Source organism: Bos grunniens, chromosome 7 (genome assembly GCF_055505025.1).
Source record: "Bos grunniens cultivar Pamir isolate PY7600 chromosome 7, Bosgru_T2T1.0, whole genome shotgun sequence".
NCBI lineage: Eukaryota > Metazoa > Chordata > Mammalia > Artiodactyla > Bovidae > Bos > Bos grunniens.
Genome location: NC_141171.1, coordinates 72,996,808 through 73,022,269, shown reverse-complemented (window position 1 = coordinate 73,022,269; position 25,462 = coordinate 72,996,808). Strand labels below are relative to the sequence as shown.

Sequence of the window (25,462 nt, the reverse complement as noted above, 5' to 3'; positions counted from 1 at the left end):
TGTGTCTTCTGCATCTCCTGCATTGGCAGGTGGATTCTTTATCACTGCACCATCAGGAAAGTACATACCTGAATATGTACTCAATACTGCCTAATGGGGTTATCTGCTAATTCATCAGATACTTCCTGAATCCCTACCAGACATGCTCCTGGCTTCACAGAGACCACATCTTGAAAGGATGCATGTTAAACAAGTATCTAGAGAAATAATGTATAATTATAAATGTAAATAAGCACAGTGAGGAAAGTGTTTATGTTGCTGTGAGGCCATATATCAGAGGACCTGACAGACTGAGGTTTGATCAAAGAAGACTCCCTGATGGAAGGAACATTTGAACTGAGGTCTGCAAGATACATAAGAGTGAGGAAGGACGAATAGGGATTCCCAATGAGGAGAAGGGGGCGACAGAGGATGAGGTGGTTGGATGGCATCACCGACTCAATGGACATGAGTTTGAGCAGGCTCCAGGAGATGGTGAAGGACAGGGAGCCTGGCGTGCTGCAGCCCATGGGGTTGCAAAGAGTCAGACACAGCTTAGTAACCAAACAACAGCAACAACTCCCAATTACCTGTTGAAGCAAATATTAGAAATCCTTTGGTCCTGTTCAACAGCTACATAGTATTCAGTATCATAATGTTCTAGTGAGAAATCGGTGCTTATAAATACTTTCATTGTAAATAGATATTTGCTTTCTTCTGTTCGTTGAAAGGCATTTGTTCTGTAATCTATGACAACTTTTAGCATCATTTATTTCGCCTTTGTTGTATATAGTGGATACTTGCTTATAAGTATTTACTTTATGTCATCATCATTGTATTAGTTTTTTAAATTACTATTGAGTTACTTTTCACCAGTGCACTCTTTTAAAATGCAGCTACTAGATCCATTGCTGGTTATGAGTAAACATGTGTCTAAACTCCCCTTCACAGGATTTAGTAATCAGTGTGAATCCATGCACCCTCGCCATCAGCCTGTCTTTATTCAAGAGATCCATTTCAGCGCCACCCCCATGCCCCCTGCCATTCAATAGCCGAGTGTAATTCTAAATCCGTGGAAGCAAAGGTCACTGGCTGTGTTCCTGCATCTCTGTAGAGTTGTACGCGCTGCTTCTTTCTGCTGCCCTTTTGTTATAGTCACGGGAATCCAGCCCATATGGTCTGCATTAGGTCAGCTTTCTGTTCTTAGCCAAATTAAATAAAAAACAATAAGAGGCAGTGGGTAAGACACCGTGGAAGGGGTGTCTCTGATATATGTGAGTGGAACTGATTATACCATGGATGGAGTTTTGAAGTATGTAGTATGATTCTCTTTTTGAGTCAATACCTTCCAGGGAAAGGAGCGTTCAGGCTTTTAGATGCATTAAAACATTGGCTCCTTGTTTAAGGAGGACAGAAACCAAACCCTGACTTCTTTGCTTTTTAGCTGAAAGCTAGAAGCAGATTATAATTTCTCTCTGACCCAGAACGGAGACAATGGGAGATTTTGTATGTTCAAACCTATCCTCATTAGCTAATGGGACAAGGTTGGCATCAGTTTCAAAACCTAGGGCCAAGAGGAAACCATGAGTCTCCCAATGACCTGGGATGATTTGGATTACAGCCTTTAGGTCAGTCATGGTGGTTCAGATGGTGAAAAATCTGCCTGCAATGCAGGAGACCCAGGTTCAATCCTTGGGTTGGAAGAGCCCCTGGAGAAGGGCATGGCAACCCACTCCAATATCGTTGCTTAGGAAATGCTATGGACAGAGGAGCCTGGTGGGCTCATGGAGCCACAGAGAGTCAAACACTTTCACAACCTGCCCTAAAGTCTTGAAACTTGACCTGATCATCTACCACATTTATTACTCACTGTCCCGGGTTTTAGAATATTATGAAGAGGAAGGATGTGTGTCTGGAAAAGACATCCCTTTTTTCTCTCAGTGATGTGTGTAAAGCCCCAGGGGAAAATTTTCCTCCTCTTCTGCTAAAGTTTACCCCTAATTCCCCTCCCTATACACCTGTACCTTGTAAACACTTGACTGTAATGTTTCCAGCCTTGTGGAAAGAAACCAAATGTCCTCTATGGTATTATTTTAAAATGTATTGGAAATTGTGAATTACCAGTTATGTGGTGTGTATAAAAATCTCTAACAAGTCATCATACATAATGCTTTGAGTTGTATGAACCAGCTAATGAAAAGATTAGATCAATCGTCTCTCCAGCTTGGGACTTGAGTCAATAATTCAGATGAAAATTGAACTAGAATGAGCCTTTGCCTCTCAGGATATAAGCTCCTGGGTATTAAAACTTCTTCAAGTTATCAGAATTAAGTATGCAGATTCTCACATCTACCTTCGAAATGTGTGAAAAGAGGACTTTGAACTTAAAGTGAGTTCATTGTCAAACCTGGCTCATTCCACAGAGCCTGAGGATCTGTAATAATTTAAAGTGAGACCCTCCTTTGGAAGAAAGGAAGGTCCATTAAAAGCATAGATTGTTAGTATAGTTTCCTTCACTTTTTCCTCCTTCTGTGGATTTCTATATGACCCCAATCTTTTAATTTTTTTCCATACAATTACAATGACTTCTGGCTTTCAACTATATTTGAAAGTAGTAGCTTATACTTGGTTAAGTTAAGAAGTAGAACCCAAAGAGAATTCTACCAACCTTTTAAAAAGTATTCAGTTCATCATATATTTTATTGTGTTTTATTATTATAAAATGTAGCAATTCAAATGTACTGTCAGGAATCCCAGATGATCCTGTGGTTAAGACTTGGGGCTTTCACTGCCATGGGCCTGGATTCAATCCCTAGTTGGGGAACTCAATCCTCCCAGAGTTTGCTGAAACTCATATTCATTGAGTCAGTGATGCCATCCAACCTTCTGTCACCCCCTTGTCCTCCTGCCCTTAATTCTTTTCCAGTGGATTCCATACAAATTAACACATAACTGAAAAGTAATAATTGTTCAAGAGAAATTAATTTGATTGTGTGAGAATAAAAAGAATGGAAGAGATTAAACTACAAAAATTAGGAAGGCTACTTTAGTTCCCACACAGAGAAATACTGCAGAATTTGCCACAACAAGACCTTACATGGTTAGGAAAGGAACACTAGCCTGATATCAAGATCACAGTTTACAAGGGAGCTCTGAGACTTAGGCTTTTTTCTGGGTGAATTTTCATTATTCATTAGTCCTATTTTATGCCACATTTTTTTAAAGCAGTTGGTAATTATAGATTAAATAGAACTGAAAGACAGTTTTTTAATACATTAAATCTGTAAGGAATTTAATGCAGCAGCTTGTGGATTGAACCCTTAGATGTGATTTTGACCCCTGCCATAATCTTTAAAATTTTGAATTTAAATGTCCTTCAGGCAAGCCTGTATTTTTATAGTCTGGTTAGCTATACTAGGGCCAACTTCTTCCCATTCTCCATTACAACTACTTCATGCTTTGATATGACTTTCCTAGCGGATTTGAATGTGTGATCCTGGGCTTAGTCTAACCCTCTCAGTAATTCAATTCAGCAAGTTTTATTTTAAGTACTTGTTTTGTATGGACTGTAGTGATCAGCATTAGGGACACGTAAGCAACATGCCCATGCTTGCCATCATGAAGGAAACAAGGGTTCAGGGAGATTATAGCAGGAAGATTGATCCAGGTGGAAGAAATTAGCAAGGACATCCCTAAACCCACCTAGATTTTCTAGAAGAGCACTGAGGCCTGGGGTAAGCCAAGATTAGAACCAGCTTGTTCTAACTCTGCTGGGAGGGTTGAAAGGGGCAGGGATCCACATAAGGGGATTAGAAAGAGGAGGAGCCTTAGTCCACTGGACAGCCCAGGCTTGTTGAGTGTCTTTTTACAACTGACCTTGTATTAGTCATAAGTTCTATAAAAGGTTTCTCTTCTGGGGTCCTTTGGAGAGAAGTGTCTTACTCTTCTCTTTCTGCTCCCAAGGTCTAACTCTGCTTCTAAAAGCTTCACTATCACCTGAAATAACAACTCAAAACCTCGCCATGCTCACTTGGTTTATCCCTTGTCCAGATGGATTATTTTGGTTTGTGACTGAGGCAGAATATTTCCACCTTACGACAACCAGAAAAAGTCAACCAAGTGACTGATCCATAAAGAAGAGATGCGTTAATGTGATTCCTTAACAAAGTATCAGGCTGCTAAGTAATCCTCAAGATGGGTACTCCCATGATCTACCCATGAGAATTTAAAAACCGAAAAGCAAAACAACAGCTAAACTGCTCATATCTTAGTGCCACTAGTGATCACTTTATAAGTATTTTACCACACAGTGAAAATATTTAGTAGGAAAAACAAGGTTTGAGTCTACAAATTTGAATGATTGTTTTACCACTTAACTACCCATGAACTTCAGAATTTTGGTGGGAAAGATTTACAAAATGCTCCTAGTACAAACTTCTCATGGTATGGTTGTGAGATTTCAAACACAGTAGCATCATAGAAGGAAAAAAGACATTAAAGAGAATCTCAGTCCTTTTATTTTTCTACTAGCTTTTATTTAAAATGATCATCCTTCATGTGCACACTGCTATATTTAAAATGGGTAACCTAAAATGGATAACCAACAAAGACCTACAGTATAATACACTGAACTCTGCTCAGTGTTACCTGACAGCCTGGGTGGGAGGGAAGTTTGGGAGAGACTAGATACATGTATGTGTATGACTGAGTCCCTTCGCTGTTCACTTGAAACGATCAAAATATTGTTATTCATCTATACCTCAATACAAAATAAAAAGTTCAAAAACATTTTTTTTTTAAAAGATCATCCTTCTGAAACTACCTGGGATTTCAGCAGCGCTCTCGTATTATTTATATTCCAGTTCTAAGCTCCGTATCTGGTTACTGTTTCTCTTTTTGCTTCAATAGAGGAATTTGAAAAGTCAAAGATGTTGCCCTTCACTTGCCCTCTTGGAAGGAATCTCCATTTCATATTCTAGCTGGGTAAATTTGCTTTCACCTCTTAGAAGGCTGAGTGCAGGCTAGGTAGTTACAGAGTATTTTTCCTTTGGAAAGAGTGCTTTGGACATTCCCAGGTGGCTTAACAGTTCATTGCCTTAGCATTTAAAGTTACTCAGGTCACAGTGTCAATTCATGGAAGATAAAACAAGGCTTCCTACCCACACACTAGTCAAAGTAATTGAAAATACCAGAGTTAGGATTTTTTGAAATTTTTTTTTCCAAATTCTTACTCTTTTTTGAATGATATGAGTGGTGAACTAGAATCTAAAATAGCCCCATTGTGCTTCCCAAGATAAACATGCGATGCCACTGGATCACTGAGGGTAGCATTATGCATGTCTGTATAAGACAGTAGGGCAAGGGCATCTCTCCAGAACATACAGCTATCACTGACAAAGGTCCGGGAAAGGAAGCAGCAACCCTGAAACCAGTCCTGAAATTAGCTTATTTTATAAAAAATAAGGTCCTCTCTATGTTGTTCAATGCAATATCTTTTAAGCAAAATGGAACTGTTAACTAAATGTGTTTCTTTTCTTTTTGGAAAAGATTTTGGAATGGGGAATGAGAAGAAGGAAAAGAAAACCTCCTAATCCAAGTGTTTAACATGACTTTGCCTTTGTTAGAACCATCCGTGCATGGGTCAGCCTGAAACAGAAGTGCATCTCTCTCTAACTAGTGGAACAGCTGAAAGATCAATGTGAAAACTGCCCTTGTTCACAGGGGGTCATTCGGAGGAGAGTCCAGAATGCTGGTGCAAATAAATGAGTCTGTTTCCCAAAATCTCAGCATTTCATTCTTGATGGATGAGCACAATAATTCCAAGTAAAGCATAATTTCAAGAGCAGATTGCTGAATGGGGAACAGAAGAGTTTTTTGGGGATTTTGGGGGGTTTTTTTTTTGGTGTTAGACTACTTAATAGGGCCTCTCCCAAAACCCTTGTGTCAGGAATGGATACTTGTGAGTTAAAAGTTGACTCTAGAAAGCAAGTAGTATAGACCCTTAAAGCAAGACCTGCAGCAAGCTTCTTGCAAATGTAGCTTATCTATATAAAATGTCAATTTATTTATTAGTCTCTCTCTCTCTCTCATCTGTTTTCTTTCATATATTTTTGGTTTCCTTTTCTCCATTGTTTTAATTACCATCAGCAGTATTCTCATGCCTGTTTAAATAGGTAAAAATTACAAGACAAAACAGATGACCAGTATTTTGTTGTGTTTTCCAGGGCAATAGAGATTGCTCCATGGCCTTTCTGATAAGTTAAAGAGGAACTATGTTTTGTTTATGTTGTAACCAAAAAAAGGGATGATTTAGTGGTTTCTCCCATGTCTCCACTGCTCAAGAGAAAGGCAATTAGGACAATCATTTGGGCAAAGCTGGAGAGGGTGGGGAAGAGATCCGTTTTTTAAAAGCATTAGCTAAATTCATGTGACAGTTGCTATTCCTTCCATTTTATGAAATCTCATTACCTAAGTACAAGCTGATACAGGTTCCAAAACTGAACTTATAATTGAAGAAAAGTGTCAAGATAAGCAACTGTATAGTCTTGTCAGTAGGAACAGGAACATTGGAACAAACAGATTAAATGCCAAATGTACTACTTACACTGCAACTCTAGACAAATCACTAGTCCTAATTCTCAATCTCCTTATTTTTAAAATGAGACTGTTAATAATAACTCCCTTGTTACATTATTGTCAAGATCATTATAACCAAGCCAGTCTACTCTTGGATATATATCCAAAAAAAAAACATAAGTTCGAAAAGATACATGCCACCCCAGTGTCCATAGCAGCATTATTTTCAAGAGGCAATATATGGAAACAACCTTAGTGTCCATCAGCAGATGGATGGATAAAGAAGATGTGGCACATACACACAATTGAATGCTACTCAGCCATAAAAAAGAATGAAATTTTGCCATTTGCAGCAATGTGGATAGACTTGGAGGACATTATGCCAAGTGATATGTCAGACAGAGAAACACAAATACTGTATATCACTTATATGTGAAATCTTAAAAATAGAACTGGTGAATATAACAAAAAAAGAAGCAGACTCACAGATACAAAGAACAAACAAGTGGTTACCATTGGGAACGGGGGAGGAGGGACAATATACGGTAGGGGAGTGGAAAGTACAAAATACTGAATATAAGACAGGGCCAAGAATGTATTGTACAACACAAGGAATATAGCTAATGTATTAGGATAATGTAAATGGAAAGTAACCTTTCAAAATCATATAAAAAAAATTTTTTTTTAAGTTTACATAGTTCAGCTCAGTCGTGTCTGACTCTTTGCAACCCCGTGAACCACAGCATGCCAGGCCTCCTTGTCCATAACCAACTCCCGGAGGTTACCCAAACTCATGTCCATTGAGTCGGTGATGCCATCCAACCATCTCATCCTCTGTCGTCCCCTTCTCCTCCTGCCCCCAATCCCTCCCAGCATCAGGGTCTTTTCAAATGAGTCAGCTCTTCACATCAGGTGGCCAGAGTATTAGAGTTTCAGCTTCAACATCAGTCCTTCCAATGAACACCCAGGACTGATCTCCTTTAGAATGGACTGGTTGGATCTCCTTGCAGTCCAAGGGACTCTCAAAAGTCTTCTCCAACACCACCCTTCAAAAGCATCAATTCTTCGGTGCTCAGCTTTGTTTATAGTCCAACTTTCACGTCCATACATGACCACTGGAAAAACCATAGCCTTGACTGACGGACCTTGTTGACAAAGTAATGTCTCTGCTTTTTAATATGCTATCTAGGTTAGTCATAATTTTCCTTCCAGGGAATAAGCATCTTAATTTCATGGCTGCAGTCACCATCTGCAGTGATTTTGGAACCCGAAAAAATAAAGTCAGCCACTATTTCCACTCTTTCCCCATCTATTGCCCATGAAGTGATGGGACCAGATGCCATGATCTTCGTTTTCTGAATGTTGAGCTTTAAGCCAACTTTTTCACTCTCCTCTTTCACTTTCATCAAGAGACTCTTTAGTTCCTCTTCACTTTCTGCCATAAGGGTGGTGTCATCTGCATATCTGAGGTTATTGATATTTCTCCCAAATATCAATCTTTATTCCAGATTGTGCTTCTTCCAGCCCAGTGTTTCTCATGATGTACTCTGCATAGAAGTTAAATAAGCATGGGTGACGATATACAGCCTTGATGTACTCCTTTTCCTATTTGGAACCAGTCTGTTGTTCCATGTCCAGTTCTAACTGTTGCTTCCTGACCTGCATACAAATTTCTCAAGAGGCAGGTCAGGTGGCCTGGTATTCCCATCTCTTTCAGAATTTTCCACAGTTTATTGTGATCCACACAGTCAAAGGTTTTGGCATAGTCAATAAAGCAGAAATAGATGTTTTTCTGGAACTCTCTTGCTTTTTCCATGATCCAGCGGATGTTGGCAATTTGATCTCTGGTTCCTCTGCCTTTTCTAAAACCAGCTTGAACCTCTGGAAGTTCACGGTTCACATATTGCTGAAACCTGGCTTGGAGAATTTTGAGCATTACTTTACTAGCATATGAGATGAGTGCAATTGTGCAGTAGTTTGAGCATTCTTGGCATTGTCTTTCTTTGGGATTGGAATGAAAACTGACCTTTTCCAGTCCTGTGGCCACTGCTGAGTTTTCCAAATTTGCTGGCATATTGAGTGCAGCACTTTCACAGCATCATCTTTCAGGATTTGAAATAGCTCAACTGGGATTCCATCACCTCCACTAGCTTTGTTCATAGTGATGCTCCCTGAGGCCCACTTGATTTCACATTCCAGGATGTCTGGCTCCAGGTGAGTGATCACACCATCGTGATTTCTGGGTCATGAAGATCTTTTTTGTACAGTTTTTCTGTGTATCCTTGCCATCTCCTCTTAATATCTTCTGCTTCTGTTAGGTTCATTCCATTTCTGTCCTTTATCGAGCCCATCTTTGCATGAAATGTTTCCTTGGTATCGTAATTTTCTTGAAGAGATCTCTAGTCTTTCCCATTCTGTTGTTTTCCTCTATTTCTTTGCATTGATTTCTTGAAAGGCTTTCTTATTTCTCTTTGCTATTCTTTGGAACTCTGCATTCAAATGGGTATATCTTTCCTTTTCTCCTTTGCTTTTTGCTTCCCTTGTTTTCACAGCTATTTGTAAGGCCTCCTCAAACAGCCATTTTGCTTTTTGGCAGTGTTTTTTTTTTTTTTTTTCCCCTTGGGGATGGTCTTGAAAGTTGTGTAAAGTTGTGTCACACAATGCCTGTCTGTAGTGAATAATGAACAGAAGTTTCATGTGTTCTCTAAGTGGTAAGGCCTGTGGTTAGAACTTCAGCTGCTTCATTGTTTCCCAAGGTATTTCCTGCCGCTTTGTTTAGTCATGTCCTTCGCTGCAGTCCAGCAGACTAGTAGTTTTCCAAATGTGAACCCCAGACCAGCATCACCTCATCACCTGGGAACTTGTTAGAAATGCAGATTATTGAGCCTCATCCCGTATTTACTAACTGAGGAATTCTGGGAAGGGGTGCCAAGAGATGTGTGTTTTAACAAGACTTCCCAGGGAATTCTGAGGTTCATTAAAGTTTTGGAGCCCCTAAAATAGACTATATCAACCCACCAAACCACTACCTGAGCCATACTTCCCAGATTGATTTGGGAGATGCTGGAGGCAGCATGGAATATTATTGCATTGAGATAATCATCAATAGAAAAGAATTATTACACTATTTTATTACTTGTGAGTAGTAAGATTTTAATTAACTCACTTCATTTTTCTGAACTTCAGTTTCCTGCCCTGTAAAATGGAAATACAGCATATTCTGCAATGATTCAGTAAGGAGGTCCCTCAAAAAGAACAAACAAACAAAAAAAAAACATAATAAACCTCAATCAGCAGTCACCTTCCAAAAACAAGTATTTCAAAAAGAAAAAGGAAAGTTAATAGTTGTTCAATTTCACATGCATAATGTGAAATGAACATAATGTTTTATTTAAACAAGGTGCATATCAAGTCGCTTCAGTCATGTCCAGTTCTTTGCATTCCTATGAACTGTAGCCCACCAGGCTCTTCTGTCCATGGGATTCTCCAGGCAAGCATACTGGAGTGGATTGCCATGCCCTTCTCCAGGGGATCTTCCCAACCCAGGGATCAAACCTGCATCTCTGTCTCCTGCATTGGCAGGCGGGCTCTTTACCACTAGCACCACCCAGAGTAAATAAACTCTACAGATTACTAATGGAAGCTCAACGGAATCAATTAAAAAGCCTTTCCCCCTTTACCATTTGAGTTACATGTAAAAGCCTGTTGAAACACATAGTAGAAGCCTTCACCTTTGACCTTTGCTGCCAACACAGTTCACATCCTTTAAAGGAAAACAGACAAGGGGGGAAAATAAATGTAGCCAGTTGACCAGCCAGCCACCAAACCCAGCAGCCCCTAGATGCTTTTGGTCCCAGCCGGAAGGATTGAAACCCAACACTCTTCTGCATACTGAAGATTGTATTACTGTAACAAATTTCTTAAATTTCAATTTGAGTTGTGAAACATCCTTATTACAGGTGTAACATCAATAATATCTTTCCTGCCCTGCCTATATTATAGGGTTGTTCAGATACATAAAGATGAATCATATCTCAGTTACAATTTTTTGGGTCTTAAGTAATAGAAAACCCAACTCATGCTGTCTTATACAAAAAAGAGAAAGAGAGAGAGAGTGAGGTGTATTATCTGTTTAGCGTCAGCAAATCAGGCATATGGGATACAGACACTCTCAGCAGGTCATGGATTCTCTGTGTCTCCCAGTGTTGGTTTGTTTTCAACTTAGGATCACCTCTTGCAGCTGGAGCATCTCAACAAATTCATTAGACTCAGGGCCACATACTTCTGGGTACAAACCCAGTGGAAATGTTTGAGAGTCTTTAGTATGCCCACCTGAAGGCTCATGACATGCCATTGGTTCTGAAATGGGCGTGTGTCTGTCACTGAAACAAACTCTGTGTCAGGATTGCTCTGCTTGACTCCAGCCACATCAGAAGCACAGTAACTGAGAGAGGGGAAGTGGTGCTTCCTTAAATAGAATTATTGCTAGTGGGGCTGTTGAAGGTTCAAATCGCAGATGTTTATTGACAATGTTACAGTTAATAGGACTTTACATTAGTTCTAATCTTTAGTGATGTATTTAAATCAAGACACTTACCTCCATCCTCATTAAGGACATTTTGCAAGCCTCCAGGTACTGCCCCTCCCCCGCACTGAGAAGGTCTTCTTTTATGAGTGTAGAGAACTATAGGGGGAGGGGGCTGTTTCTGTTCTTAGCTTGGCATAGTGAGAGAGACCTGAGTCCAGTTCTTGCTCTGTCACCTGTTCACTGGGTGAATTTGTGTTAATTTCTTAACCTCTCTGTGCCTTATTTTCTGAGCTTGAGATACATGCTGATCCCACTGGACTACTGGAAATGGAAAAGTCAATATGTAAATTACTTAGCCTTAGCTACTAGATAGGGGAGCCTGGTGGGCTACTGTCCATGAGGTCATCATGAAAGAGTCGGACAGGACTTAGGGACTAAACAACAATAAGCTACTAGGCACTGCTCACTAAATTCCCTTCTCATGCATAAAAATGGGACATCTGTCATATAAGTGGTCCCGGGTACCATGGGAAATGTTTCCATATCTCAGGTGCTTGAGCCTGCTGCTCTAGCAAGAGACCTCTATAAATAGAGGTGGAAGCCTTAGAGCAGGAAAGGGACTCAAGACGTACAGTCCCACGCAGTTCCCATCTTCACAATGGTGTTGTAGATTGAATCATCTTATTGATGATACAGGAACACATTGAGTTTTAAGTGTCATAAAATGAATTTCATTCAATCAGCGTTTATTTCTTGAGTTCTCACCACAATTTTCTTTCCTTGTTTTTTTCTTTTTTTCTTTTTGTATCATATTTATATGAAAAGATGGATGTTAGCTTAACCTATTGTGGTAGTCATTTCATAATATATATAAATTGAACTATCATGCTGTGCACCTTAAAATTTTACAATGATATGTATCAATTATTTCTCAATAAAACTGGAAACAAAATAAAATATACAAAAATTGATTATAAAAAAATATTGGCAGTAGATATATTTCAAGTCTTTACTAAAATAAATATACTGTATTATTAATAATAGCTTGTTGTGGTTAGGTTTTATTATCTATGTAGCAATGGAGGCCTCTTAAAAATAAGATACACAAATTTTCCCCTTTCAACAGAACAAAAAGCATTACATAATCATATAGTTTTGGAGAATCATGATCTCAGTATTCATCCTTTACTTTTAGACTTGCTAAGAAGAAATAATCCAAGAGAAAAAAGAATCACCCTGTCAGCACAGCCACCTTAATTCTACTCCCTGGGCCCAGAATTCAGCTCAGTACAGAGAATTCGTGTCTAACTCTTAATTCCTGTCCGCTTCTCTTCCCTGGCAAGTCACCCCACTCACCCTTTGACCACCCACACCACCCATAGTCTGTTCAACTATTATTTTCAAGTTCCTCGTTGTTTTGAATTCTCTTGCATTTTGGCAAGTCATGTGTTTCCTGCATTTTTGTTGTTCAAAATTCTTCCTTACACCTATTTATATTGACACTGAAAATTTAAGGTGACACCTTGTAACTGTGTGGGCGTTAAGAAGCATCAGTTAAATGAAGTTACATAAAAATGTTTCTGGCGTATATATCAAGTGCTTTATATGTGTTACCTACTACTTTTAGTTCTGGTTTTATCATGAATTCATCTGGAATTAGGCTTCTATTGTGAGCACAATTTAGTAATTCATCCCCTAATACTATTTCAGCCCTAGTTCAGTTTAGATTTTTTAGGTATTTTTAATCAAGACTGTAAATTATTTAAAGGGGGAGGTCATGCTTTCCATTTCTCTGCATGCTCTATGTGGAAATCATGAAAATGGTTCTAGCAACAATCTATTATACCATTACATCATTACAACCATCCTCTTGGAGGGGATTATTATACCATTTAGTAGATGAAGAAACTGAAACTCACAGTTTATAGTGGCAGAACCACAGTTCAAATTGAGAGCATGTGGACACAAAGCCAGTTCTCTTAATCATGAATATCCAAACTACAAATCATAGCACCTTGTGTAAAACTCACCAGTAAAGGCTTTCTGTTTTGAAAGTCTCGTTTGTTTCTTCCCCCTTGCAGATGGACCCCCATGAGAACATCTTACTGAGCACTCTTGAGATAAAAAATGAAATGGCCACCTCCGAGGCTGTGATGGGACTTGGAGACCCAAGGAGCACAATGCTGGCCTATGATGCCTCCAGCATCCAGTATCGGAAAGCCGGGTTGCCCAGGCATAGTTTTGGCCGAAATGCCCTGGAACGGCACGTGGCACAGAAGAAAAGCCGCCTGCGGAGACGCGCCTCCCAGCTGAAAATCACCATTCCCGACTTGACTGATGTGAATGCCATAGATCGGTGGTCCCGCATATTCTTCCCAGTGGTTTTCTCCTTCTTCAACATCGTCTACTGGCTTTATTATGTGAACTAAAACATTGCTTCCCATGGGAAGCAAGGACTAGATTCCTCCTCAAACCAGATGTACAGCCTGACATAGAACTTGGAAAACACATCAATCCAGGACAAAAGTGATGCTAAAATACCTTAGTTGCTGGCCTATCCTGTGGTCCAATTCATACCATTTGGGTTGCTTCTGCTAAGTCATGAAAATGCTAAGGTCCTCGGGGTTTTCCAGTTAAAATGCAAGTGATTTGTACATGTGCTGGCAAGACTGAATCTGTGTTCCACCTTATCTGCTTAGTACACAGCCTATACGGAGGGGAATAATTTAGATGGTATTCCAGAAGGCTCAGTAGTGTCATCAGTCATCTTGCTGAGATGTGGTCATATCCAGATACTCCCCATTTTCATTCCTAAGGTTGTCATGCGATCTTCCATGCCATGCAAACATCCTTACTGAAGACAATATCTGCCTGTCTTATTGAGGTGATGATGGTGCCATAGGAAGTTAATTCCCACCGGATTCTAGAAGGTTCTTATGTAATTCAAACAAGATAGGGAGAGTCAAGACAGAGACTCAGGAAACCAATTTGGCCAGGCCATGTTTGCTTGAGCTTGGGAATCAACGCTGACGTCTTCCATTTTGACGTTTAGAGACGGGGAGACTTCTAAACATTATCATGCCTGGTGGCCAAAAGAAATTTTTCTATAATGCTATTTCTGAGGCAGTTAAAAATAAGAGTTAATATCCCAGAACGGAGTGGAAAATTCAGAGACAACGGTTGTAACAAAATTAAAGCACGCAAGCAGCATGACCCTTCGCCCATTACAAGCATGTGGTCCACACATTCTGTGTTCAGTGGCAGAAGGTAGAGTGAAAGAGATTTCTTTCCCTCCAAACTCACAAGCTTTTGACAGCATACCTGAAGAAGTTTTTATAGTGTACCTGATCAAAAGACAACCCCTAAACAGAAATGTTAGCAGAATTAGAAGCATCTTAGGTTACACTGGGAGTGATCCCAATATATGAATATAAAGCACAGACAGAGCTAGCAGACAAGATGCTTTTCTCTGACTCTACAACATTTTCCTGCAGTTTATTTCTGAATTTAATAGGGTATTTCAAAAGAAGGATTTGTTCATTTCTTTAGCGGGCTTAATGGTCTTTTCCAACTTTTCTTGTTTCTGAAATTCTGATTATATTCTTAAGAGACAGACAGAGTAAGTCTTTGGAGAGATTTTAAGAGAACTGTATTTCTTTATGTACAATGAAGTTCACCTTTGTCTTTCATGGCAAACAATACTCAAGAGATTATGTGCACAAATAGGTTTAGTTGTTGATTTGGAGAGTTTGATTTTTTTAGGGTGCTTTCGTTGTATATGTTGCAGTCTGCCTAATCAAATAGGAAGTCATGGAAAACAGAAGAACAACAAAGCCATAGTACATGGTGACTGTTATGAGCCTCAGTTGATACTGCAGAAAAATATATAGCTGATAATCAGGCAGGCATGATATATTACTTTTATTCAATTTTTAAATTATGTCATTGTGCTTCTTTCTATACTAATTGGATATATGCATTCATATGTTGGACAAAGAGAAAAGAATAAGCTCAGATATTTTATTTCTATCAATGTGAAGTTCATATTTTGCCTTTCTCCGAGGAAATAGTGCATTCCTCATTTTTCCTTAAAGTTAGATTTGATTGAAACTTTTCTTAGAGGATGACTTTGCTATTTCTATTTAAAAAAACAGCACTTCTTTTTAGAGTAACATCCCTAATTGTGCGTAGCAGCTAAGGCCAGTATCCGCCTGTGGATAAATGTATGTTTTCTTTCCCTGATGATTCAGCAGCTTAGAATATGATGGAGTCCTGCTGCCCTTCTATTCTTCACTGTCAGAGAGAAAAAAAAAAAAGTTTAGCATCCTTCTGAAGTTGTCCCCTATATAGGATGTTTTTTTTTTTCCACCAGCATAGGGAGCTCTGGCCCTTATATTTTTGTTTATACACCTGAACACCTCTGAGTATGATCTTTGGGCAGAATCCAACCGATGCGTTGCCCATGGGCTCAGAGCAGAGACTCCTCGAGTTTCTCCAGGGACACACTTTCCCCTGGGCAGTCATTTTGAGACATCACACTAATAAAAGTGCCTGCCCCTTGTCACTAGGGGTTAAAGTTTGAGTAGCATATATCAAGAAGGAGCATATTGATAACTCAGGTTCACAACTCCAAAATGCCATTCTGGAAAGGTTTTTCTAGAGACAACTCAGAGCTCCAGCCTAGAAGTGGTTCTTATCTGCAATTACCGTAAAAGCCATAAAAATCCTTGATATTGTTATATGGTTCCAACAAAATTTTGATGTCCAGGAAAGTCAACAGAGAAATCTAGATCAAAGTGGACAGAAGAAGCAACTTAGCTGCATGAGCTTCAAAAGCATATGACCAGGGATTCATTTCTGACTGCAGTGTTAGGAAAAATCTTGGGGAAAGGAAAAAGATGGGACAGTGGAATAGAAACCCTAGAGTAAAATCCATTGATTGGCATTTAGTAACCATATAGGTAGAAAAACCTGACTCATCCCACCCAGAGATAACAGTAGATATAGAATTTATTCTTAAACAATCGTTTGTTTTGTAGTTGAACTGAATTTTAGTTACCAGATTGGGGGAGGGGAAGGGAGGGGAGCTAGATCTTTAAGTCTTCAAAAGAGACCAGTCAGCTTGGCATCCAGGACCACAAAAGTATGTTTTGGCAATTCTGATATAGCATTACTATCAGCTTATACATATATGTATAGTTTTTCTTTTGTTTATGAAGTAGCCAGATAGCCAGCAATTAAGGTGTTTTTCATCTCTGTGAAATTCATAGGTAAATTCTGACTCTAAAAGGCACACTCTCAATGAAATCTTTGATCTCAATCTGTATATATATATACTGTACATGACTGCTAGTAGGTATGAAATGCATTTTCAGAATTGAAAACTCATGCAACATAATCATGTGTTTGCATAAGGAATGTTACAATTCTTTCTACTGCAATTTAATAACAGGGAAAAAGACATAAGCAGTGCCATCTAGACCTTTCCTCATTTCTTCAAAAGCAGTGCTAAGTGAAAAATAGTAATAATAAAAAATGGTTTAGGAACCAAAAGACTTTACATTCTAGTATTAGGAACACAAAAAAAATCTGTCAGCTTACAAAAGCACAACGCATAGAGAAAGTTCAGTGGGGATGCATAATGGAGAAATGAATCACGTTTGTTTTAAGCAAGACCTGCATTAAATTGTCTACTAAGACAATTTCCATTTTCTATAGGTAACTGTGTTCCAATTTTATGATTGAATTCATACAAAAACAGCCAACAAACAGGTCTTACCACATATTTACATGTATATATGTGTATATATAGATCCATATAAACATACATACATATATATGCATTCATATGTTGGAAAACAAAAGGAATAAGCTAATATGTTTTATTTCCTTCATTAAACCAATGTATGAATATTTTTAATTCGGCAGCCGACAAATCAACATATTGAAACAAGTAATACAGGGTACTGAGCATTTCTCTATCAGCGAATCAATGCCTACAGTTCTTATGAACCACTGCACAGTTTGACACTCTAATAGTACTGTACCTCAGAACATGGAAATCAACTAGTTCTCACATTGCTTGTCTACTTATTCTCTTTTTCAAGGAAACAACTAGCATTGTTCAATGGTGATTTAAAAGCAAAAATGTCTTAAGAAAACAGAAAATGATAAAAAAAATATATATATATATATATTCCTCCCAAGAGGAGGAAAAAAAATAACTAAACCCCACCATGTTGGTTAGGGCAGATACTCTCAACTGTAGCAATCATGCCATTTTGCTAAATGTACAGAGTCCATGTAATGTGAGCAACCATAACTTTCACTGAGCGTGTGTAAATATTAAAACAGATTTCTTAAATATTTTTAACTTCTAATTTGTATTTTATGGTAAGGCAATGTGCAAATTCTGTTTATGGCTTAAGTTGCTGTGTTATTATGTAAATAATTAAACATGCTGTAAATGAATAGTCAATAGATACAAATCATTGTTTAGTTTTTTTCTTTTTTAGTTTTTATTTAATTTTTACTAAGTAAAAATAGTTACTGCAGCCCCAGCAGAGAAATTAAAACACTCTTTTGCATAAATGCTTTGGGATCCCAGACAGAAGGGTTTTAATTCGCTCTCTCTCACACACACACACACACACTTTTTCTTGCCACTCCCACTCATACCCCATCTATGGGAAACACTGTAGTGTTTATAACAACCAAGAGATAGCCTTAGAAATGGCAACTTAGAAATGGGAAAAGCAGAAATGATCATTGATTACTTGATAGATCTTTTTATACATAAGAGTTTAAGAAACCAAAGTTCATAACTTAAATCTCAATTTTCAAAGACTAAAAGTTTATATTGATGGCACTACAGGAAAAACAAATGCTTATTATATACCTGCTCCAGATATATGTTACACAATAGCACATAGAGAAGACTTTTTTTTTTAATAATAGCATTTGTCGTTAGATAGCATTTTTCCTTTTAACCAAAGACTCCATAATTATTTTAAAAAAAGAAAGAAAAATGGAAAAGTGAGGGAAAATAGGAGAAAAAAAGACACTGCTTCACACCAAAGGTTTAAAAAATATTTTCCAAATATACCAGGGACATTGTAAAAAAAGTAGTAAGGACCCAACAGAATGCTAATTAAGATACTGCCCTAAGGAAATAATTTAAGGGAAAAAAATATTAAACATCTATTAGTTATTTGAAAGTTGAAGTAAAACATTTCTGTAGATATATAGATGTGTGCAAAATGCTAATATCAGATTTTAATTTGCTTTGAGAATTTGTTTTGTGATAAAGTTAAATGTGATCCAAAATGAACAAAAACAAAAACTTGTGTTTTTTTTAACTTGAAAGCCAAATCTCTCTCTCTTGTCACGTGTCGTTATTCTGATGCCCATATCTGTGTCCTGGCACCATCTGAAGCAAGTTGACAGTTCCATCAGCTTGTATCTTTCTCTTTTTATTTCAATAATTTGTGTTCAATGGTCATTTTAAGTGTATTAATTCAAAGTGTTGAAAATAATTTAAATTCCATGACATTTTAAAGTTTTTATTTGCATGGGTGTTTAAATAGTTCCATTTTAAATATTGTCCCTGCACAGTTCTGAATTGTCCTTTTCTAACAAGTGATATTCTAGTTTCTTCACAATGTAGTGATTTTCAGCCTTACTAATTACCTTGTAGCCTTTCTTAATATGCACATAATGCACATTTTCCAATGGCTAGAAAATGCAAAATACAAGTGGATATCATTGCATCTATTTTCATGTCTTTCTAAAAACGGGACTACTACAATCTCTGGGATACATGAGATAGTAACAAATGAGGATTATAAATGAGTAGCACATAAGAATTATTTTCTTGAATTTAAACTTATTACAGCCAGTTTCAGCATGTAAATATATAATAATGTTGACTAGTGTGTAATTCTTGAACTAAGAAGTATAAATAAAACTTAAAAAGATGTGTGTATAAGTGGTCTCATTGAGTTCAGAAATTTTTTGAACTATCAATATGAGTTCTATTGTAGAAGTATAGCTTTTGCAAAAAGCAGTGAAAAATTTGGACACTTGGGATTGGCTGTAGGGCAGTCTTGAGTTTGCACTGTGACTTGTCACAATCATATTACATGTATGATTGTACAGCTATTTAATCTATCTTACTCTCAGTGTTCTTATCTGAAGTGAAGATTTAATTGTACCTCCTTCACAGAGCTATTTTATAGTTGAAATGAAAATCCATAAGAAGTCTTTTATAAAATTATGAAATATTATGACATTTCCCATGCAGAGTATTTCTCTAAACCATGAGATCCACCTCCCAGAATAATACCAGTTTAGTGAGAACAATTTTCAGGGATATCATGAGACACATTCAATCCACCAGTCTTGATTTCCTAAAGCGGATAGCCCCAAACACATTCGTATCTCTTCAAGTCTCTGTATAAAAACATTAGCCAAATATGCAGCCTTCTCCTATATTACCCTCTACAGCATCATCCCTCTACATGAACTAGAACAAGGAGTGGTCGTGGGATGACAACTTCCAGACAAGCCCCAGATGACTAGGTTTCTTTGGCAGGTCTTCTAACCAATGTCTTCATTTGTGCCTGCCCTGATCTTTTTCTTTCAGGTAGCCAGCTAGATTATTACTATTTATCTACATATTTATCTTTCCATTTCAGAGATTTGTATTGGATAGAATGGAAACACTGCTGGAAGAGACTCAGAGATGATGCTTAGCACCCCACAAATACTGAGGAACATGAGTGTCTTTCAGGGTAAGGAGAAAGGGAGGGATGCCTTCTTTGAGTCTGGGCAGGAGAAAAGCAGCATGTTTCATGGACACAGAGACCTGCACATGTTCAGCGGTGGTGACCTGGGGAAATGGCAGACCTCAGGGCAGATGGCACAGTGAGGCTTAGAAGGCCAGCCCCTGGCGCTGCCCCAGGCGGGCCTCTAGAGTGGCAAAGTCTTTGACCAGTGAAAGAATCAAACAGGCTGCAACATGGTGGAAGAAAAGAAATGTGGATTTTCCTCTACAGCTTCATCTAAGAAATTAGGCTCATCACTACAATCTCATCTGGGACCTAGTGGGTCCTTGGTCGCTCCACATCGGAAAGTACTATGAAATATAGTACGATGAATTTGATATTGGAGCAGTAATATATTGTTTCTAGTAGTAGATGTCCAAAGACGGGTGGGGAATAATTGAAAGTTCTGAAAGTTAAAGGGCTAATGAAATGCAAATTTTAGGTAAAGGATTGATACATCTTATATCTTATGCTATATCTTATATCTTATGGTGTATCATATCTTACAGTATATCTTATGTCTTGGAAACTCAAATGTGTACACAAGCCTTAATGGAATTGTAGGCAAATAATATAGGCCTGGTGTAATACCACAGAGAGCAGTGGGGACCATGGGTAACTGGTGAGGAACAAGCTCTATCTGAAGAGGCAGTCACTATTGAACCCCATCTGGAAGTCATCTTGAAGAACTGCAGGCCCAATAATGCCAGATTAATCTGAGAATGGAGGAAACTCCCACAGCACTGAACCTTGTGCTTGATGGGCAAGTACATTGGCACCCCACTCCAGTACTGTTGCCTGGAAAATCCCATGGGTGGGGGAGCCTGGTAGGCTGCAGTCCATGGGGTCGCAAAGAGTCAGACACGACTAAGTGAACTCACTTTCACTTTTCACTTTCCTGCATTGGAGAAGGAAATGGCAACCCACCCCAGTGTTCTTGCCTGGAGAATCCCAGGGACGGGGGAGCCTGGTGGGCTGCCATCTCTGGGGTCGCACAGAGTCGGACACGACTGAAGTGACTTAGCAGCACAGTACAGCCAGAGAGACACACAAGCTTCCATCTTTCTTGGAACAAAATCTCCATGCTGATGTTCTGTAGCCGTTGAGGAAGGAACATATGACAGGCTCCATGAGAGTGTGTAGATTGAACAGCTTCTGTGCATTAGAATACTGACAAGATCAATTTGCTTCCCTTTCCTGGAGCGCAAAAGAAAATGAAGTGTTAGTCACTCAATCATGCCCAGCTCTTTGTGACCCCATGGACTGTTCATGGGATTCTCCAGGCAAGAATATTTGGGTGGGTTGTCATTCCCTTCTCCAGGGGATCTTCCAGACCCAGAGATCAAACCAGGGTCTTGCTGCCTTGTAAGCAGATTCTTTACTATCTGAGCCACCAGGGAAGCACATGTAAGAAAGTAAGGTACTTTTGTATTCTCCCAGAACAAAAAATAGAGAAACTTCTATTAGTAGAAACAGGTTCAGAAAGCTCAGCAGAAGCTTTCACAGCATGAACAGTCTGGTTGGCTTTTAGATCACTCACTCAGCGGGCCTTTGATTCTCTCCTACCTGTGGAGCAGAAGCCCCTCACCCTCCCCTAACACCTCCTGAACCCGCTCAGCAAGTAAGTGGACCTGACTGAGAATAAGGCAAAGCTGCTCGACAAAGATTTGAGAGAGGAACAGATAATGGTGAAGGGGCAAGGAACTGCTGGGAAAACAACAGAGGGAGAAAAGTGAAGGAAGGGTAAGGCTCTGGGCACTTTGTCACTGACAGGGTAGAGGTGGGGTGGTCATGAGCTCTAAGATTCTCTACTACGTCAGCTCCAGGGATGAAGCACAGCACAAATTCAATGGGTTGTGGAAGTGACCCAAACATTTCCACCTCCCCTAGGACCCTGCATAGACTGGGATTTAGTGAGTAAACCTGAAAGTGAAAAACTAATTTAAAAATTATCCAGAAATATTGGAGGTGAAGCAGCAATGATAGGAGAAAGAAATTATAAATGAAATTTCATCCTAATCAGAGTAACAAAATGTATATAGCTGAGAAACAAAACAGTTTGAAAATCACTAATCCATGGTAATTCCCATACTGTGCAAGGAAAATCATTAATCCATGATTCCCATACTGTGCAGGGAAACCTGACCCCGCCGTTTGTGTCCTGGGCAAGGAGAGAAAGAGGAAGAAGGGGAAGAGGACAAGATGAAATAAAGAGAGGAAGGGATAAAGAACTTGAGAAATGTTTTCAGGACCTGACACATGCTCCCCTCCTCGAAATCCATATGAATTTAATTCTCTGAACAACTGTGTGAGGTGTGAACTACCGCCACATCTATGATGCAGAGGACATAAAATGGCAAAGATGGGTATTGCGTCCCAGAGCTGGTCAGCCCCAAATCCCATGCCCTTAATGCCTTTTTTCTGCTGCTACCCTGTATATTCCCAGCCTCAATTTAGCTTTTGGATATACAGCATCTTTGAGAGTAAAGTTAGAAACAAGGCCAACATCTTTAGGGGATTAAAAAGAGAGAAGTGTTTACTCCTGAGTTTCCATTTTATGTTTATAGTTTTACATTTCTAAAATGTTATTCTAAAAACAGAATGCCAATTTCTAGACATTTTGATGTTTCCCTTAATTTATTTGGGTGAAAGCAGAGAGTTGTTGAAATAAACAAGTAACTTAAACACATCTCTCAAAGGATTTTGAAAATCTACTTTCTTTCTCTTGTTCTCTAAACACCATTCCTTTTTCTCTGTCTTCCTTGTCTAAAATTATAAATTACAAAAGCAATACTTTATAATGTGGAAACTTTCGGTGTTGTTATTTAAATCTCAGCAGTAAAAGTTGTACCTTTCACTGTAGCTAAGACAATACAGAGAGAAGAAGCCCATCTCTCTTGTCAGCTGGTTAGCTGGACATGAGGAAGCCTGGCCAGTAGCCTGAAGTTTCCCAAGAGATTGAAGGAGGTTCTGAATGTGCAAGTGTGCAGGTTAATAAATGCTCCTGAACTTATGTGAGATCCATGCCAGGGAAGTATCAGGGTTCTTCAAACAATGATACAGGTGTAGGCAAGGGGAGAATTCATGTTTCTCATTCTCTGACTGGACCGAGTCTGACCAAAAAATGGAAGGATTTTTTTTTTTGCATTTATTTTTATTGGAGTATAATTGCTTTATAATGGTATGTTAGTTTCTGCTGTACAACAAAATGAATCAGCAATATGTATACATATATCCCTTCCTGTTGAACCTCCCTCCCACACCTTCCATCCCACCTTTCTAGGTCATCAGAGAAAAACAAATACCATATATTAATGCGTGTATATAGAGTGATTCTTTTTACGCATAGTTTTCTCTCCATGCTTCAGAACACCCTTGTATGGATCAAAGATCCATTTGAGGTTGGCAGCATTTCAGAAGTGGCTTGCCAACTCTTTATTTATTCATTCTTACTTCTCATTCTACTTGCCAGGAATTCATTTGAACATTTCAAGAATCCCTCTGGATAAGATAAAACTATGGATGCATACAAAGGACAATAAAATTAATAAATAAAAACTTTTAAATGTTTAAGAATCTTTATCTCAAAGTAAAATGCAGGGGGGATCTTGCCAGTTTGAAGAGAGCTTTCCCTGGCCCAGCTTTGGCAGATAATATGGACGCTGGCTCCTGGCTCTGGCTCTCATGCCAGGAGCAGGCTTGGAGCACTCAGGATGGCTTCTCTGAGATAGTGTGGAGTGTGCAGGGAAAATCAAGTGCTCAGGGAGCTTTCTACACAGCATATGCAGAGCCTGGTGAATCCTCTTGCCTCCAGTCTCCCCTTCTCAGCTATGTTAGTCAGGGGTTTCCAGAGAGACAGAGCCAAAGAATGTCTGTATAGAGAACAAGAAATTTGTTTTAAGGATTTGCTCGTGTGATTATGGAGGCTGGTACATCCAAAGTTTGCAGGGTAGACCAGCAGGCTGGAGACTCAGGGAGGAGCTGAAGTTGCAATTCAAATAGAAAGGCCTTCAGGCTAGAGATTGGGAAGAACTGATACTGTAGTTCAAGTCCACAGGCCATCTGTTGGCAGAATTTCTTCTTACTCAAGGATGTCAATCTTTTATTTATATTCAGACCTGAAACTAATTGGATGAGACTCATTTACTTAGGGCAATCTGCTTTACTCCAAGTCAGTGGTTTCAAGCGGTTTTTAAGCTCATCCAAAATTCACCCTCTCAGAAACATCCAAAATAATGCTTGATTATATATCTGAGTATTATAGCCCAGCCAAGGTGACACATAAAATTAGCCATCATAATATCCTCTGCCCTATAACTCCACCAAGGTCAAGTTTTTTTGTTTGTTTGTTTTCAGTAAAGAAGGAAATCTTTAATAACAAAGAGCAAAATACAAAAATAATTACTATAAAAATTAAAATAATAGCATAGGGGCTCACTTTACCAGATATCAAGACATACTACCCCCCTAAACTCCAGGCATTTTCTTGACATTAATATAATGTAATTGAGTGTCTAATGGACATCTCCAACTCCGAATGTTCAAAGCTCATTTTTCTTCCAAAGTTGGAAGACTCCTTCCATTGCCCCACCTCCACCTTGGGTTCCTCCCTCTTCCACACATAATCTTTGTGGTCTGCCAGGGCTCACAGTCCTGGAGACGCCAGAGTGGACACCTGATCAATACCTGAACAGTTATTCTATTTATCCCTCCTGTCCACAGTGATTCATGAGAGACAAATGAGTGACCACGTCAGTCCAATCAATGCTTTGCCACCATGGACTTCTGTGTGTAGCAGGTAGGATATCCTCTTTATTTCAGCAAGATTTGAGGATGAGATAGGATGCAAGTGTGGCAACTTCTAGCAGCCATCCTTCCAGGACAAGGAGTCTGCCTGTGAATTAAGCCAACACAAGTGAAGACAAGAAATGGGAAGATTGAGATAATGTCTAGATGGCATCATTATGTCACGCAGAGACACCTGTGCCTCCACTTTCTAGAATCAGAAAGCCCCATGCTAGTTTGACTTGGGTTTTGACCACTTACATGCTGAAGATCACCAAGATAAAGGAATTCTTTTGAACTGTGGTGTTGGAGAAGACTCTTGAGAGTCCCTTGGACTGCAAGGAGACCCAACCAGTCCATTCTGAAGGAGATCAGCCCTGGGATTTCTTTGGAGGGAATGATGCTGAAGCTGAAACTCCAGTACTTTGGCTACCTCATGCAAAGAGTTGACTCACTGGAAAAGACTGATGCTGGGAGGGATTGGGGGCAGGAGGAGAAGGGGACGACAGAGGATGAGATGGCTGGATGGCATCATTGACTCTATGGACGTGAGTCTGAGTGAACTCCAGGAGTTGGTGATGGACAGGGAGGCCTGGCGTGCTGCGATTCATGGTGTTGCAAAGAGTCGGACACAACTGAGTGACTGATCTGATCTGATCTGATCTGGTGGGTCAGATTGTAAAGAATCCACCTGCAATGCAAGAGACCTGGGTTTGATCCCTGGGTTGGGAAGATCCCATGGAGGAGGGCATGGCAACCCACTCCAGCA

The 25,462-nt window shown here is 39.2% G+C and overlaps 1 protein-coding gene across 7 annotated transcripts in view; it reads left to right on the top strand.

Moving 5' to 3' along the window:
- The window catches only part of GABRB2 (gamma-aminobutyric acid type A receptor subunit beta2), a 444,580-nt gene extending 425,510 nt beyond the window's left edge, over window positions 1–19,070 (top strand). For 5 of the 7 annotated variants that reach the window (XM_086413760.1, XM_086413757.1, XM_086413761.1 and 2 more), the window contains one exon: window positions 13,165–19,070. In XM_086413760.1, coding sequence (XP_086269886.1) covers window positions 13,165–13,512 — 348 coding nt within the window. In that variant the 3' untranslated portion in view covers window positions 13,513–19,070. Of the gene's footprint in view, window positions 1–5,526; window positions 5,761–13,164 lie in introns of those variants that run through there. The other 2 variants (XM_086413762.1, XM_086413763.1) reach the window with 1 other exon arrangement.
- Window positions 19,071–25,462: the final 6,392 nt, after the last annotated feature.